Source organism: Gymnoscopelus braueri (genome assembly GCF_963280865.1).
Source record: "Gymnoscopelus braueri genome assembly, chromosome: 10".
In the NCBI taxonomy this organism is placed as follows: domain Eukaryota; kingdom Metazoa; phylum Chordata; class Actinopteri; order Myctophiformes; family Myctophidae; genus Gymnoscopelus; species Gymnoscopelus braueri.
The window spans coordinates 10,654,347-10,671,585 of NC_137611.1; the positions used below are offsets into that span (position 1 = coordinate 10,654,347).

The following is a 17,239-nucleotide window of genomic DNA, read 5'->3' on the forward strand; positions in this document are numbered from 1 at the left end:
ATTCTCTCTATATCATAGTGTTAGTGTCACTCTATATTATTGTGTCTCTATATTATAGTGTCTCTATATTCTCTCTATATCATAGTGTTAGTGTCACTATATTATAGTGTTTTAGTGTCACTCTATATTATAGTGTGTCTTATAGTCTCTCTATATTATAGTGTCTCTATATTATAGTGTTAGTGTCTCTATATTCTCTCTATATCATAGTGTCTCTATATTCTCTCTATATCATAGTGTCTCTATATTCTCTCTATATCATAGTGTTAGTGTCACTCTATATTATTGTGTCTCTATATTATAGTGTCTCTATATTCTCTCTATATCATAGTGTTAGTGTCACTCTATATTATAGTGTTTTAGTGTCACTCTATATTATAGTGTGTCTTATAGTCTCTCTATATTATAGTGTCTCTATATTATAGTGTCTCTATATTCTCTCTATATCATAGTGTTTAGTGTCACTCTATATTATAGTGTTTTAGTGTCACTCTATATTATAGTGTGTCTTATAGTGTCTCTATATTATAGTGTCTCTATATTCTCTCTATATCATAGTGTTAGTGTCTCTATATTCTCTCTATATCATAGTGTTAGTGTCTCTATATCATAGTGTTAGTGTCTCTATATTCTCTCTATATCATAGTGTTAGTGTCACTCTATATTATTGTCTCTATATCATAGTGTCTCTATATTCTCTCTATATCATAGTGTTAGTGTCACTCTATATTATTGTGTCTCTATATTATAGTGTCTCTATATTCTCTCTATATCATAGTGTTAGTGTCACTCTATATTATTGTGTCTCTATATTATAGTGTCTCTATATTCTCTCTATATCATAGTGTTAGTGTCACTATATATCATAGTGTTAGTGTCACTATATTCTCTCTATATCATAGTGTTAGTGTCACTATATTATAGTGTTTTAGTGTCTTACTTATAGTCTCTCTATATTATAGTGTCTTACTTATAGTCTCCCTATATTATAGTGTTTTAGTGTCTATATTATAGTGTCACTCTATATCATAGTGTTAGTGTCACTCTAAATTATAGTGTTAGTTTCTCTATTATTCTCTCTTGCTCCACCCCTTCCTCTCTCTAGCTAGCGCCGCCCCTTCCTCGCTCTAGCTTCGCCCCTCTAGCTCCGCCCCTTCCTCTCTCTAGCTCTGCCCCTCTAGCTCCGCCCCTTTATCTCTAGCTCCGCCCCTCTAGCTCCACCCCTTCCTCGCTCTAGCTCCGCCGCTTCCTATCTGGCTGCGCCCCTCTAGCTCCACCCCTTCCTGTATCTAGCTCCGCCCCTTTCTCTCTAGCTCCACCCCTCTAGCTCCACCCCTTCTGGCTCCACCCTTTCCTCTCTCTAGCTCCGCCCCTTCCTCTCTCTAGCTCCGCCCCTTCCTCTCTCTAGCTCCGCCCCTTCCTCTATCTAGCTCCACCCCTTTCTATCTAGCTCCACCCCTCTAGCTCCACCCCTTCTGGCTCCACCCTTTCCTCTCTCTAGCTCTGCCCCTTCCTCTCTCTAGCTCCGCCCCTTCCTCCCTCTGTAAGATTTCAGCTGCCCGTTTATCTCTTTTCTATAACCCCTCCGCTTTATTGTCTGGAAACCACGGGGGGAGAGAAGCCCCCGCGCCCACTCCCCACACCCACTTGAGTGAGTAACCTACTAACCGACACAGGGACCCTCGTCAGTAACCCTACAAGGGGCCGGTCAACTAGTTCTAGCCATGCTTGTCCTTGTGCCCATGACTTAGTCCACTACGCCATCAGTAGCCCTGAAATGCACTGCTTTCTGTGTTGCTTTTAAGGGTTTCTGGGTGTGTGAGTTCAAACCTCACTCACTCCTTACCCTGAACCTCTTCTGTAAAGGAAAGGTTCAGGGTAAAGAGTGAGTGGGGTTTGAACTCACGGCCTCTGGATATGTAGGCAATGTGTCTACACACTGAGCCATCAGCTGGATTGCCATGACATGGTCTTCATTCCTCTTTGAGGAACAACACACAACAATAATAATAATTTAAAAAAAAACTTTTAACAGCATAATATTGTGTCTATGGTTTGTTGTGCTGCTGTCTAGATGTTTGAATGTTTATGAACCACAATGGGAACAAGCCTCTGCGTTTTGTGTCATCTATTTGGCCTTTGATCCATGGTAAGGCTCAGTGGACTAAAAGCCTGCCTGAGGCACAGAAGGTTACAGGTTCAATTCCTGTCCATGGCATTGTATGAAAGCATCTCCAACATCTTGACAAATTAAGTTTTAAATATAAATCTTTCTCATGGGGTACCCTGACACTATATCTTTCCACATGGGGGTCCTTGACAACAATATGTTTTATAGTCGGTAATTTTGAACAATGCGGCTGTAGGTGAATGGTTAAAGTGGCTGACTTGTCAGCTGAAGGTTGATGGTTCAAGGCCCGCTCATGGCAATACGTCAGGGTGTCCTTGAGCAATACTTATAAAACTAATAAAATCAAATAGGTATTATTATTAATGTAATAAAGGTTCTGGTATGTTATTTTCAGTGATGGAGACAAACCGCACAGACATTCACTGTACTTTAGTACATTTTGTAAACTTATGACTCTGACTTAAACAAATAATAATACCTTAGTATAGTCAGACTTTAAAAAAAAAAATTAATAACTTACTATAGTCAGACTTTTTTTTTACACAACTATACATTTACTAAAGCTTGACTCTGACTTGGTCTAGTCTGCCTTTTGTTTCCTTTCATTTTCTGACAGTTTTTTGACCCATATCTAGTCATACTTCATACTTTTAGCTACAAACTCCATTCCAACTCTACAACGTTCGCGGCCTACTTAGGACATATCGGCTACCATTTAAAATTTAGAAAACAATTGTAATTTCAGAGATATTTCACGTTTAATTGCTAAAAATACCTGAGACCTTTAAAACCTTAAACCTTTAGAACCTTAGGCCTTTAGAGCCTTTAGAACCTTAGACCCTTTAGACCCTTTATAACCTTAAACCTTTATAACCTTTAGAACGGGCCTTTATAACCTTAAACCTTTAGAACCTTTAGAACGGGCCTTTAGAACCTTAAACCTTTATAACCTTTAGAACAGGCCTTTAGAACCTTAAACCTTTATAACCTTTAGAACAGGCCTTTAGAACCTTTAAAACTTTTAGAACCTTCAACCTTAATAACCTTTAACCTTTAAAAACGTTTTAAAACTATAGCTATAGTTATATAGGTTGTGGAACAACAAGTAGACGACCTGAGGGCACAAAGACAGACACGCAGACGCAGTGTTTAAGAACAGCGTTGATCCAGGGGCCTGTTCCTCAAAAGGTGAATTAGAGCTAAAGCCTGGCTTTACCACCTATCCTGGCTTAATTTAGCCAGGATTAGAGCTGAGTCGGTTCCTCAAAAGGTGAATTATCTTGAAGATTAGTTTAGCCAGTTCACCCTGGCTAAGTTTAGCCTTATCCGATTCCTCAAAAGAGAATTGAAGCAAGCCTAGCTTAGTTACCATGGCAATTTAGCTGTGAAGTTAGCCTGGTCAGGAGCAGGCTAACAGCCAAGCTTTATTAATCCAGTGCCTTGTTCTTCAAGTTTTGTGAAATAGCTGTAGCTGTTAGTCCAATGACTCCAATCATAAACCAATGAGTTTTTCTACACTTATTCAATTCTTATGCGAAAATCAAAGATCTACAAGCCCGAAATGTTTTTGTCTTATGGCGGCCGGGGGTCCCCGGCCCCCCATGGACCCCCGCCCCCGTGGACCCCCGGACCCCTGTGGACCCCCATGGACCCCCGGACCCCCATGGACCTCCGGACCCCCGTGGACCCCCGGACCCCCATGGACCTCCGGACCCCCGTGGACCCCCGCCCCCGTGGACCCCTGTATACCCCAGACCTCTGTTGGTCAACGGGGGTCCGGGAGTACACGGGGGGCCGGGCCCCCCGTGTACTCCCGGACCCCCGTTGACCCCCGTAAACCGTGGACCCCCGGCCGCCAAAAGCCGCCAAAAGCCCTTGTAGATCTTCGATTTTAGAAATTTGAAATTAGAAAATTATTCTAAGTGTTTATAATTATAATTCCAACATTCACTTAAACTCCTTATGTTTAAACCTAACTGAATTATATATTTATGGATTTGTATATAAATTAATTGCATATTTTTGGACAACTTGTGCATTTAATTTGTCGGCAATACTTTGCCACGCTTTCCCCCTGGATCTATATTTATTGCGGCCGTGTTTCCTTTCTTGCTTATTATAAATTTTACTTCCTTGTAAGATTCCATGAGCTGCTGCAGTGCTGCTGTTCAGCCACAGAGAAGAACGCCGCTCTGGTTTTGGGCTCCATGATTGGTCAAGTTCAAGGATTCTGCTATCGACTTTCATGGTCTTTTATAGAAATAAGTGAAGCCTGGCTTCATTATCCTGGCTCGACACAGCCTGGCTTGACAAGGCCTAGCTCGACAAAGTCGCTCCTTTTCAGCCTGGCTTGGCGTTCCAGGAACCGAATAAACCAGGCTATACGGACCCGACTTTGTCAAGCCTGGATTTGACTTAAATCCAGGCTTATTTAATTCACCTTTCGAGGAACAGGCCCTGGTCAGCACCCTGACTCTGTTTGACCAGAATGGAACAGAGCCTTCATTAGTATCATTGGCAACACCTGTGAAGGATGTAAGGAAGGGGCCCAATTTCTTTCCAACATGGCTGCTGTGCATAGAGCCTATTAAAAGAAATAAAAGGACACATTCCAGACAGTTTAGTGACACAAATGTCCTTTTTAATAGGAAGCAGATCAACCAACCAAGTCAGGCTGCATTCCATTCCAGTTCCGCTCCACCCCCAGGTAAAGAACCATCAGGAACCATAAGAAAACCCATCTTCAGTACAAAATAAATCTCTCATGCGTTATTCCGTGTGCACACGCTACATTCATAATTATACTTACACATGATGTAGTCACAAGCCTTTTTCAAAAAATAAAATTTAACAAGTTTTATCAATACATTGGAGTTCTAAAAACAAGAAAGAAAGAAAAAAAGGAAAAAACATTGGCAAGTTAACATCGAAGAGACGCGTGCTGGCACATTATTATTATTTTTAATTTTTATTCTCCCATCATGCACTTGTGTAGATTTCTATTCACAGGGTGGGAATGGGGTGGTCCCCCAATGGGTGGTCCCACCGTCCCACAGAGAATGGGTGGTCCCACCGTCCCCTCAAGAGATGTGTGTCAGCGTGCATGCATGCATGTGTTTTTTAACATGTGCCCTTTTTGTGCTTGAGCATAGTGTTATGATTGATTGAGTGTGTGTGTGTGTAAGTGCAGATCAGTGCAGTGTGTGTGCAATGTTGAACAGAATGTGTGCGTACATAAAAGCAGGGGGAGGCAACAATGAGAGCTGTCCCACAACCTAAAAAACGACTCTGGTGGCCCCCAGGGGGCACCCCGTAGCAGACCATCAGCTACAGGGCCAGTTGTCAGTTGTCTGTCTATAACCTCATAAAGTAACACAACTGTGAAAAACAGCTTTTGTCCTGAGGTTACTTTAGACCAGTGGTTCTAAAAAACGTCTTAATGTCAAGGACCCCCCAGATTTTCTTTTTTTTGGGCCACGGACCCCCATCGGAAAAGATTTTGTGCCAACAAAGAGCTGAAAAAAAATATTCCTCATTTTGCTGTGGACCCCCCACCAAGGACCCCTAGGGGGCCCCCGGACATCACTTTGAGAACCACTGACTATAGACGACACCAAATGAAAATGATGTGAATGGACTGTGTTGTTATCCAGGGATGCTTTTTTTCCATGTGTTTTTCTTTCTTTTCTTTTTTCTCCACTCACCAGGACAGTTTTTTTTTTCTTTTTTTTTCCAAAGACGGGACAGCAAAAAGCCAGCATTGACAAATACACTTTGCTATTAAAGGTCTAGTTCACCCCAAAAACATGATAATCAACTCTTATAATCAAGAGCACACCATTGTCCATCTGTGTGGGCTTGAAAACAAAACAAAACAAACAGAAAGGCAGGGGGTTGGTGCCGTTGAGCACGGCTCTGTGATGACAGACGGAACAGAATAAAACACATTCAGAAAAGCCTCGTATCGTATTTGGTAGCGTTAATCAGAGCAAAGACATGAATAATATCCTCAGCCTTATAGCATAATTGCCTAAGTCATATTTTTAAGGTTTTCATGTCTTTGACTTTGCCAGATTTTGTTTCTTCGCATGATTGAATGAAGTCATATTCATCTGCCTGACAGCCCAAAATCATATCTACCTAAGTCATCTCTTTGACGGCGGATAGTGATTTTGTAATGTAACAAGCATTCCGATTCCGGCTGAGTTCATAGGCAATAATGCACGGTGAATCAGCAGTGTTAGGAGAGTAGAGTTAGGCAGAAATCACAATTCGGCCAAAATATGACTTAATTATGCTATACGACATGAGACGTGTCTTCTGCCCCCTGTCTGTGCCGCGTGGCATGGCATGGCACGGCACGACAGCATCATGGCGAAAGTAATAAAGATATTGCAAAGGTGTAAACGTTGCACTTCAAAAGAAAAGCTTCAATAACAGACTATAGGTGGATAATAGCAGGTATATGTGGAGGGTAAAAAGCCTTGATCAGTGTGTGTGTGTGTGTGTGTGTGTGTGTGTGTGTGTGTGTGTGTGTGTGTGTGTAAGAAGGAGAACTAAAATAAACAGGCCTGAATACATTAGACACTATATTCTATACAGAATAGCTTGGCGGTGACATCGATGGCTTTGAGTCGGAAACAAAAAAGAGCCCTGGTGTCCTTTTCGAGGTTTTTGGTCCTTTTTTTTTATACGTAGAAGACAGTCTCTCTCTCACAGGTCAAAGTACGTTTCCTTTTCCAGTATTCCAAAAAATATGTCCAATTCCTCTGAGAAACCACACATGCAGTACTGCATACAGTACATACAGTACATACAGGACATACAGTACATACACACACACACACGCCACATTTCCTACTGGAATGAGAATTTGAACAGGAAGTGTAACCTTCCCCTCCTTTAGACACACATATTGCAGAGTTAAATTAACACTCAGGATTTCACTGTGTGCGTCCATCTTATAGACAGCTTATGACGGATATGGTTGCTTTTCGGGTGGAAACCACGCGTCCATGTCCAAAACCGTTCTTTTTTTTTATCATCACTTTAAAAAAAAGAAAAAATAGTGAAAATAGCTCATCTACAAGCTCATTGTAGATCTGCTATTTTCACTACTTGTATGATAGGGCATTCATTTACAAAAAAACATAGATATTTGAAACGTGGAGATGCAAGGTTTCTTTCCGACAGCAACGATATACGTCTGGGTATTGGGGTACAGTGTATTCTGGGTATTGGGGTACAGTGTATTCTGGGTATTGGGGTACAGTGTATTCTGGGTATTGGGGTACAGTGTATTCTGGGTATTGGGGTACAGTGTATTCTGGGTATTGGGGGATATTGCTTGCAACAACATAAGAAGAATGTGTTGCCGGTATAACAGTGAGATTAGATGGATTCAGGAAGAGTATGCACCTCCATGTCAAATTGGCTATTTTTAACTAAATGTAAAATAAAAAAATAGTAAAATGGTTTTAAGTAATGTTAAGTATACATGATATACATACATGAAAGAAATAGGCAATTTAACATTGAGGTGCCCGCTCTGCCTTGGTGACCACTCTTCCAATTACTCTCACGCACGCACGCACGCACGCACGCACACACACGCGCGCACACACACACACACACACACACACACACACACACACACACACACACACACACACACACACACACACACACACACACACACACACACACACACACACACACACACACACACAGTCATATGACCGGTTGAAGTGTCCATTTCACAGGGGAAATTCAATCGTTAATGGCAGTTACAGTTTCCCTTTTCTTCTCTTTTTTAAATGATGATTTTTCACTTTTTCCCATTGTTTATATCCCATCTGCATCTTCCAACCTGTAGAATAGTGACACTTTGGTTCCCAGTTCAGGGCAAGAAAGACCAAGTCTTTTTGGGTTCCAGGTCCGAACCAACTTTTAGCGTTCTGAACCAATTCATTTTCAGTGGGAACACTCTGAACTGGTTCAAAATTAGGCGGGGTTCAACCCCGGTGGAAAAGGGGCCAGACCCGTTAACTGAGTCCATTTGGACCCCTGGTGGGCCCCCAGACCTGAGCCCCCCATCGGGGAGGGGGCGCTGCTGCTGCTCTTGCTCCTGCTGCCACCCATGACATGACATCACAACCTGGATGTGATGGCTTTCTGGATCCATAGTGACACTTAGTTGTGGTGGAAGAAGAAGCATGGCAGAGGACATGATGTCCCACTCAATGTCCCCACATGAATCTGGTGATGTCCCAGTCCACTCCATGTCCCCACATTACACCGTTAGCCCTTTAGGAAGAAGTGTGTGTAGCATCTTGGTGGGCAAACCTTGTATGTCCCGAAAAAACTGTTACTTTTCAGGAAATGCAAAAACTAAAATAAACCCGTGTTCCAATGGATCCAATGTAAGTTAAGCTCTTGTTAATACTTTTCATTGGTTCGATATTTATAAAACCCACACAGACAGACTTTCACAGAACCCACTTTCAACCTGGCTGGCGTCCCAATTCTGAGAATGTTTCACTATATATATATATATTTTTTCTCCGATCCGAGTACTAGCCAAGCTAGACGCTCTCACATGACAAAGTATAAAATAGGGCATTCGGCTATGAAACAAATGATACAACAAGATGAAATGGGGACATACAAGGTTTGTGCCTGACAGCGCAGACATAACAGAGATGCCTTTGTGTCATTTATAGACGGTGTGGGGGAAGGGGGGGGTATTGCTCCTTGGTTGTGACATGAAGACAGATAGCAAAGTAACAAGAAAAGAAGGAGAAAAAAAACACACCCAAAGTGTCTATGTACAATATGGCCGTTATCATTCACCACCAATATAATTATCACATTGTCGGACAAAAAGCCTGATGTACTTTGCTCACACGATGGCGCAACGTGCCGGAAACAGCCGATCTGTAAGCCGAGCTCGCAGAACGGGCTGTTATCGTCTCGCAAACTCCGTCGTGTGACAAAGTATATATATCGGGCAAAAGACTTAACGATCTGTGTGTTTTTGCACTACGGCATTGAAGGCTGTACCGGGATCCTCAGCCTATACGCACCATGCACACACACAGGTGTAAGGTGTCTATTTGTATACACACACACACAAACACACACACATACACACACACATTGTATGTGAGGACGGAGTTCTGTACATCTGTTACCGCCACGCGACAGTGAGCGAATCACAGTGTTCTTTGGGGCCAACATGCAACGTACAGTCATAGTTACGATAAAACAGGACAGAATGGAGCTCGATGTTGTTCCTCGAGACTCATCTTAAACATAAGCGTGACGCCATCCTCTCTCTCTCTCTCGTTTCAGACCAGGAAGTCCGGTTGCGTAAACTTAAAGTCATACTGTGTAATATTCACTTTAGTCATCTTTTTTTTCCGTAGCACCGTCGGCATTATATACATTTGTCTATACGTAAGTACCACTCAAAAAGGAATGCTGTAGGGTCATAAGGATATTGTCCGATTTTTTATTTATTTGTATGAATGTTAAAATGCATAAATAAAACACATTTCCAGTGCCTACTACGCCATTTTGGCACGAGTGTCAGGGGCGTGAATAAAAATAGAGTTTAATAGTTTTAGAGAAGTTGTAAAAAAAAACACATTTATTGTGGAAAATATAGGCTACCAGTTAAAAGATGATATAAAAAAATAACCATTTTTTCCCTCTTTCTATTGTACACAGTATGACTTTAAGGTTACTTGCTTAACCCTTGTTCTCTGACCATAATGAGCGTGACCATCCCTGTTGGCGTTCACAGCGAGACACCAAAACCAGTATTTGAAAGAGAACCTTATCTTAGATCTGGGCCCTAATGTCGACGTTACACAACACACCACGCGGTAGGAAGACTGAAGCAGAGCGAACGAGGGGGGGGGGGGCAGATCAACGGACCAAAAGAACGACACACAGGCAGGCAGGTAGGGAGAGACGGACGGACTGACGGGCGGACTGAGTATATAGCTAGTAGACTCGCTCTCGCTCTCCTGGGGCTAAGGAGGAGGCGGAGAGGCAAAAAAGTGCAAAGTGGTCTGTCTTCTTGTCGAAAGTTTGTGGGTGCTTTGCTTCTTTTTTTTTTGTGATACCGCATTTTCAAATATATAAAAAAGGTGCCATCTGTCTGTCGTAAGAGAGCTTCCGAAAGAAGGGCGTGTCCGACTGCTGAGTGGGTGTTGGGCGTAGAGGGGGGGAGGGGGGGCTGCCCGAACATCACGGCTCAGAACGGTCTGTGTGCGTTGGGGGGGGGGGGGATATTGCGGCGGTAACGTTGCATAATGTGAGCAGATCAATGTAGAGTATTAGAGCATATAGACGTGTGCAGGTTTTCACTTCTGTCTTTTCGTACGATCGCGGGCGCTAGTGTACAGTATCTACGCAGTAAAATGCTCCGTGTTAATTTAACCACATGAACCCTAGTGGTCTATTCTGGGCATGTCAGAATAGAAGAATGCTCAGCAAAAAATAGCAGATCGACGCGACGCAAACTCAATCTCGATCTGCTGCTTTCGCTGTTGACGTACAATGACGCACAATAGAGTTCAAGTGGTTAATTACAGTTTTTAAACTCTCTCCGAGTTAAACGAACAGCGAAGACTTTTACTGCGTATGAGTGCATAATAATAATAACTATCAGATCATGGTCACAGGTGTGTGTTTTGTGCATGTGTGTGTGTGTCCTTGCTCTGTATCTCTCTCTCTCGCACTCCCTCTCAGCTGCCCTCGTCGGGGGAGCGCAGGTCGGACTTGAGCTTGACGAACTCCTTGGCCACGTCGTCGTTGTTGCGCTGCGACAGGATGCGCAGCACGGTCAGGCCCGTCTCGTCCATGTTGACGCGCCGGCCCAGCGGGATCCAGCAGCAGGCGCTGCCCTTGTTGACCATGTCCTTGACCTGCAGCACGGCCATGCCCACCGAGCGGTCGTCCCGCGCGAAGCAGTAGTCCTTCACGCACACGTGCAGCTCGTAGCTCTCTGGACCCGACTCGGTACCTAGGGAGCTGGGGGAGGGGAGCAGTGTTCATTTTGATTTAGTTTTAGTCATAGGGCCTCATTCTCTAACCTGGTCGTACATGTCGTGTATATTGCATATCGTCGCTGTCGGGCAGAAACCAACTATCTCCGTTTTTCAACTTTTTTATTTTCTTTAACTCTTTGACTGCGTAGTACTGGGGGAGTATTTTCATAAAGTACTCCCCCAGTGCCAGCGATTTTCGTGTTTTTTTTTGTTTGTTATTTTGTAATTTTTCATTCAAATAGTTTGTCTGGCTGCGGTTTTAAACACACACGATAGATCGACCAGCAGAGAGCAGCAGATCGACCTCTCGATCACTCGCTCACTCGCTCGACCCCCCCCCAAACAGGCTCAAACTGTCCAAACGTCATATCCGGATATGACGTATTCGCCGCTCAGGCTTCAGATCGTTGGTATACACGACGACGATAACTGTTCGTCATCCAGACTAAAGAAAATAGAACTGGAGCTCTCCGTTCGTTTTTTATACCGTGTGAAAAAAATTGTTTTTCCCTATTCTGGCCTAAAATGACACTTTCAAGCTTCTAGAGAACCTGAAACGGAATCTGCGTCATGAATCCGGAACCCGGTGAGTGTGAAGTAAACAGAAAGCGAAAGTGATGGTGAAAAATACACAGAACAGCGCGATCACAGATTAAACAATGAAAAAGCTATCAGCGCGCCTAACGCGTCGACGGCAGTCAAAGAGTTAATAAATAAACAATGATGCTGGAATCGGAATTGGTAATGGGAGTAATGGACACAGCTAGATTTTATCCATACTGTGTCCTCATCAGATGGTAAGACTGCGTTCATGTGATGTGGTCAATATTATAAATTAAACATTGGAGTTGGCATGAGAGTCCAATACGCGAAACTGTGGCCACACTTGCAGAAACGGCAAACTCGCTGAGGCGCCTAATAATTCAGCTCAACTGAAAATGAATACAATTGGTTGCATTTGCATAATATGCATCCAAGCAATAGAGCGTTTGACATATTTTTTTATTTCAGGTTTGGCACTATTGTAATTCTTTGCATGATTTTGCATGAGGAATGAGCCACTCTAATGACATACGCAAGCTGTGGTCCCACATAAGTCTGCTCCCGTGCAGACGTGAGTTTGAGTGCACGTCTGTCAAACTTCATTGACAAAAACAGATTGATGACTCAGACTCTTAACCAGGGCCGGTGCGTCCATACATACGCTCTAGGCGGCCGCCTAGAGCGGCAGTTTGGAGAGGCGGCAAAAAAAAGTCGGGGAAAAAAAAAATATATATATATTTTTTAATTAATTTTTTATGTTTTGATAATAAATCGGCAATCAGGCAAAAATAAGAATCAAATAACATAACCCTAACCTAACCCTAACCCTAAAACGGAAATAAAGTAGCCAAAAACAGAAAATAAAGTATCAGAATCCGCCCAGAAACCGGAACATTTCGGAACGCCTAGGGCGCTGATCAGCCCAGAACCGGCCCTGCTCTTAACGTGAGAAGTTGCGTATATGCGCTTAAATACTGTATGTGCGGACCCGAGCTTGGTGAATGAGGCCCATAGCCTTTTGAATAACATTTTATTTAGTTTTAGTCACATTTTAACCACTGGATTAAAAGGGACACTCACAACTGGACGGTCTCGCCGAACTTGGGGGACCAGGTGTTGTTCTTGGACTTGGTGGCAAACTTCCTCTTCTTGTCGCTGAGGTGGGGTCCCACGATGTAGACCTCCACGAAGGGCCGGAAGCCCTGAGCCTTCCACTTCAGGTCGTTAGCAGCCACCACTGGAAGAGAGCAAGGGGTTAGGGTCGTTTCAGACCGGGAGCGGCCGACGCGCCTATGTAATTCATTTTCAATGAGAGGCGTGCGATTATTTGGGACATGCGGAGAAGTTGAGGGGCGGTGAGTCAGGCAGGCACAGTCCCGTGAAATTCTAGCGCTCGTGCTCGTTTGTGCACACACGAGGGCAAGAGCAGGATTGTGGTGAGCTTTTCTTTTTCCCGCACTGCGCAGGAGGTCAAAACAACAATGCGCTGATCCGAGCGCCCGCATCAACCGCTCCCCGTCTGTAACGACCCTTACACTTTTACACACTGTTACTTAATTGGTAAAGTGGGTGCTGTGGCACCCTGGGGTGCCATGACACATGTCCAGGGGTGCATGCCACCAGAATACTTTGATAATATTTGGAATTGATCAATATCACTTCAGTTCAACCTCTCAGACCCCTCTATACTAAGTGCCGTGGATGAAAAAGTTATTTACAGGGGTGCCCTGAGCCCAAAAAGTTTTTTTTTACATTTATTCATCAGGGAAGACCATTGAGAGCAAGCTGTCCTTTTCAAGGACGTCCTCTGATCACAAGCATGTAAAACAAGTACAATTATAAAATGCAACACATATAATGAAAAAAAAAGATTAAAAAAACATTTCAAAAACACTCAAAACAAATCACAGATGCAGATAAATAAAAGGGTTACATATTATGTAATGCATCCTTAAAAGGAGCTGGGAAGGACGTGTTGTATTTGGAGAGAATTAGATTTATTCTAGAAAATCTGGTGGTCACCCATCATGAATCTACTTGAAGAGATTGAGTGGGTCAGCAGTCAGCACAGTGGTATGCTGCCCTCTAGTGTCATTGGTCTGTACCTGTTAGGTTGCTTGAGATGTGATTGGTTTTATTATTGTTCATACTTTTTAGAGTATGGCACTGCCATGGGCTGTTTTCAGTTTTTCTTTTCTTTTTCTTTTATTATTTGTTTAAGTCTTGCGGTTTGTGTCTGATAATTGTGTATTGTTCTCAATCCCCATGAGTGCGATAGCTAGAATACATTTGTGGTAATGAAAACAGATGGATCATCAGCTTATGGCTTACAGAGATAAACAAACGTATAATTCTGGAGTTTTGACGTCCCGACAAAATGATTAAAATGATATGATTTGTTTTCACAATCATAATATTTTAATTTTCATTAAAAAAAGTACTGTATATACATACATTACAACCCTTTAACTCTGGGAGTTAAGCTCCATTTCATCACATTATAAACTTTCAGAGTTAAAAATGGATAACCTGACAGTGGAATTGACTGTGTGCATGTGGTGAGTGTCTCCTACCTTTAACGTTGATCTTGTGCTCTCCGTTGGGTTGAGGTTGGATGTCCACGTGCATGATCACCTCTCCCACCAACTCCACAGACGCTGTGAACACACACAGGGTTAATGTTAACGTACACGTACAAAATAAGCGTGTGCGTGCGTGTGTGTGTGTGTGTGTGTGTGTGTGTGTGTGTGTGTGTGTGTGTGTGCCTGCACTTCTTTCAATGCACGTTAAACTGATGGCATTTACAGAGATCCACTAATGCCAGAGCAACGCTGTGAAGCTGTGTGATGCTGTATGTTGCCGGCGTCAGCAGAAACGTGGGCTGAACTTAAAACATGCACTTTTTTTTTTGCTGTGGTGATCAAAACGAGACTTGGCTGGCTGGCTGGCTGCAGGCAGCACACTGCCAGCCTTAATGCCTTTTAATGCCATGTCTGCAGCCTGTAATGGAAGCAATAGAATGTCACATTCCCCGTGAAACACTGTGTACAGCAGAGGCTCTCAACCTTTTCTGGATGAGGGCCCACTTAATATCCTCATGGCTTGTAAATGCATAAGAATATGGATGTTAAAGGCATATTATGTAAGCTTTGGTCTGTGTTTACATAACAAAACAATATATACACATTTCCCTCTCTACCAGAAGTCATCAGCCACTGGAGTAGTGTGGTGGTGTTTACCTGCACAAACACACTGCCCTTAGGTGTTTCTCCTTTTTATTTTGTTATGTAAACACAGGGAAAAGGTTAAATACTATGGCTTTCAAGAGAGTCCATTGATGTTAAAGAGAGACTCTCCCACATCACCACAAACACCCAACCTGACTCTTACCCAGAATTCACATTCTTCACCCCACCATTCCCCACTCTATATAAACCCTGCTTAGCTTTAATCCCTCATTTAATTTGCTTAATACATCCCACCTTCCTCTTCAAATAGTTCTGTTTACATTCTAACCCTTCAGAGCTCTATTAAAAGTCACTGCTGAACCCCGGTCCTGTCCTCCTCACTGCAACCGGACCCCACAAACATGATCCGTTTGTATCCAAGATAAACTTTGTATATGAGCATTAGCACAGCTACATGCAACATGCAGGACAGCACTGTACCTCTGTTCTCTGGCTGCGTGTCTTCGTTGGCAGTGTACCTGATGCTTTTCCCTCCCAACACTGAGGCAGAGAGACAGACATATAGAGAGACAGACATCATTACTGAGGCAGAGAGACAGACATATAGAGAGACAGACATCATTACTGAGGCAGAGAGACATCACTAATCGTCTAATCTCTCAAGAACAGATTCTGCTCTGCGTTGGAATCTGTGGTGAAGGCTCGTCATAACATGTACGCACTGGGCTACAAGTGGGCGTGCCTTCAGATCAGGAAGCAGGCCGCGCTTTACCCAATCAAATGTAGTGGGCGGGATTCACGTGTCCGTCGATCTTTCCCCCTCGAAACAAACCCAAACTAATTTAACAATAGCGTCCGCGGAGCAGACAAAACCACGGAAAGATATTCACATTTTAACTTACTCTTTCTTCATAGAAACAAGTGGGCTTATAACCAAAACGATCCATGTTCTCTGGGAGAAGTGGTGTTAGTGTTCCGTGTAGAAATATTGTTCGTGGGAATGAAAACATAGTGGCACCACCGGAAGTGAAAGCTGAAGGCAGACCAAAACCCCGGTTTCCTTTGCGCACGGGTGCTACGTCGCCATTGTCCCAGAGCCAAGTAAGATAGTACAAACAGCAGAGGGCGCTGTTTTTCATTCTTATTTGGTTCTGGGTTCCCAGATTGCTAATCGTCAAAAATATTTTTCTTTACATTTGCTACCACTGCTCTAGAGTCTAGTCTATCCACAAGTTTCCTAGGGCGTTGTGGGCATCACTTCCTGTCGATTTCATTGGATGTCATTGGATTTGATTGGATCAAATTGACAGGAAGTGATGCCCACAACGCCCTAGGAAACTTGTGGATAGACATGTGAAACGTTTTGATCAGAGAACAGCTGTAAGAATCACAAATAATATGAGGAGCGCCATAAAAAGGGAAGTGGAATGGTTTGGGTGGCATCAGTGTCTTACATAGGGCTGTCACCAACAATCGTGACATTTTACTTGGCGATTCACTTGTCACACAAATAAATTGTGATTAACGACTTGATTGTGTTTTTCCATTGAACTTTGGAATATAGAAATTATGTTTGTCTTTTAGGCTTTGAAAACTAAAATGTCACCAGGCAGATATGACAAATAACTTAAATATACAAACAAATGACAATCAACAACCAAAATAGATAATGTACAATGGCCAAAATAGGCCATATTTAGTGGCTATTTCCACTATTTCTCTTTTATGCTTGAACATATAGGAACATTTTTCGACATGAAAACGATGATGACGATTACGCAAAAATAATAATCTCAAATAAATGCAATGATGTAATAATTGTGACAGTCGTCTCAATTGTTTATCGTACCCTGGCGGTTCTGGGACAGGACGAACTTCCTGATGAGCTTGTCGGTGGCCTGGGTGTACAGAGACAAGGCGTAGCGCAGAGACTGCAGGTCCGGACTCTTCTCCAGGAAGGCCTTCTTCAGGCCCACGCCGCCTGCATGGAAGTATTGCTGTGTTTCCACAGGAAGGAGAGACAAAGTGAGTGCATTATACGCATGGGGTTGAAATCGTTAAAAGTGTTGCAATAATTAAAAGAAACATTGCAATGGAAATAATTGCGCGTGTGTGTGTGTGTGTGTGTTTGTATTACTATACTAGAATTTGAGAAATAGACATTGTGACCCTAACCCTAACCCTTGAAAAAGATTTGGAGAGTTAGGTTTACAATTAGAAAAAAGATTCAGCTTCGGTTTAGGATTAAGATTAGACATTTAGAGGTGAGATTTAGGTGTTAGAATTAAACATTGTTAAACATTAAACATGATTTATAC

The 17,239-nt window shown here is 42.9% G+C and overlaps 2 protein-coding genes across 2 annotated transcripts in view; both read right to left on the bottom strand.

Moving 5' to 3' along the window:
* Positions 1 to 17,239, bottom strand: part of sirt6 (sirtuin 6) — a 372,587-nt gene that overhangs the window by 95,790 nt on the left and 259,558 nt on the right. The gene's annotated exons all lie outside the window — the stretch shown is intronic.
* The window catches only part of LOC308093353 (protein unc-13 homolog A-like), a gene marked incomplete at both ends in the record, with an annotated part of 78,909 nt that continues 72,557 nt past the window's right edge, over positions 10,888 to 17,239 (bottom strand). Inside the window, 5 exons of the mRNA XM_080439688.1 lie at positions 10,888 to 11,173; positions 12,814 to 12,970; positions 14,307 to 14,390; positions 15,402 to 15,461; positions 16,771 to 16,918. Coding sequence (XP_080295814.1) covers positions 10,888 to 11,173; positions 12,814 to 12,970; positions 14,307 to 14,390; positions 15,402 to 15,461; positions 16,771 to 16,918 — 735 coding nt within the window. The remainder of the gene's footprint in view (positions 11,174 to 12,813; positions 12,971 to 14,306; positions 14,391 to 15,401; positions 15,462 to 16,770; positions 16,919 to 17,239) is intronic.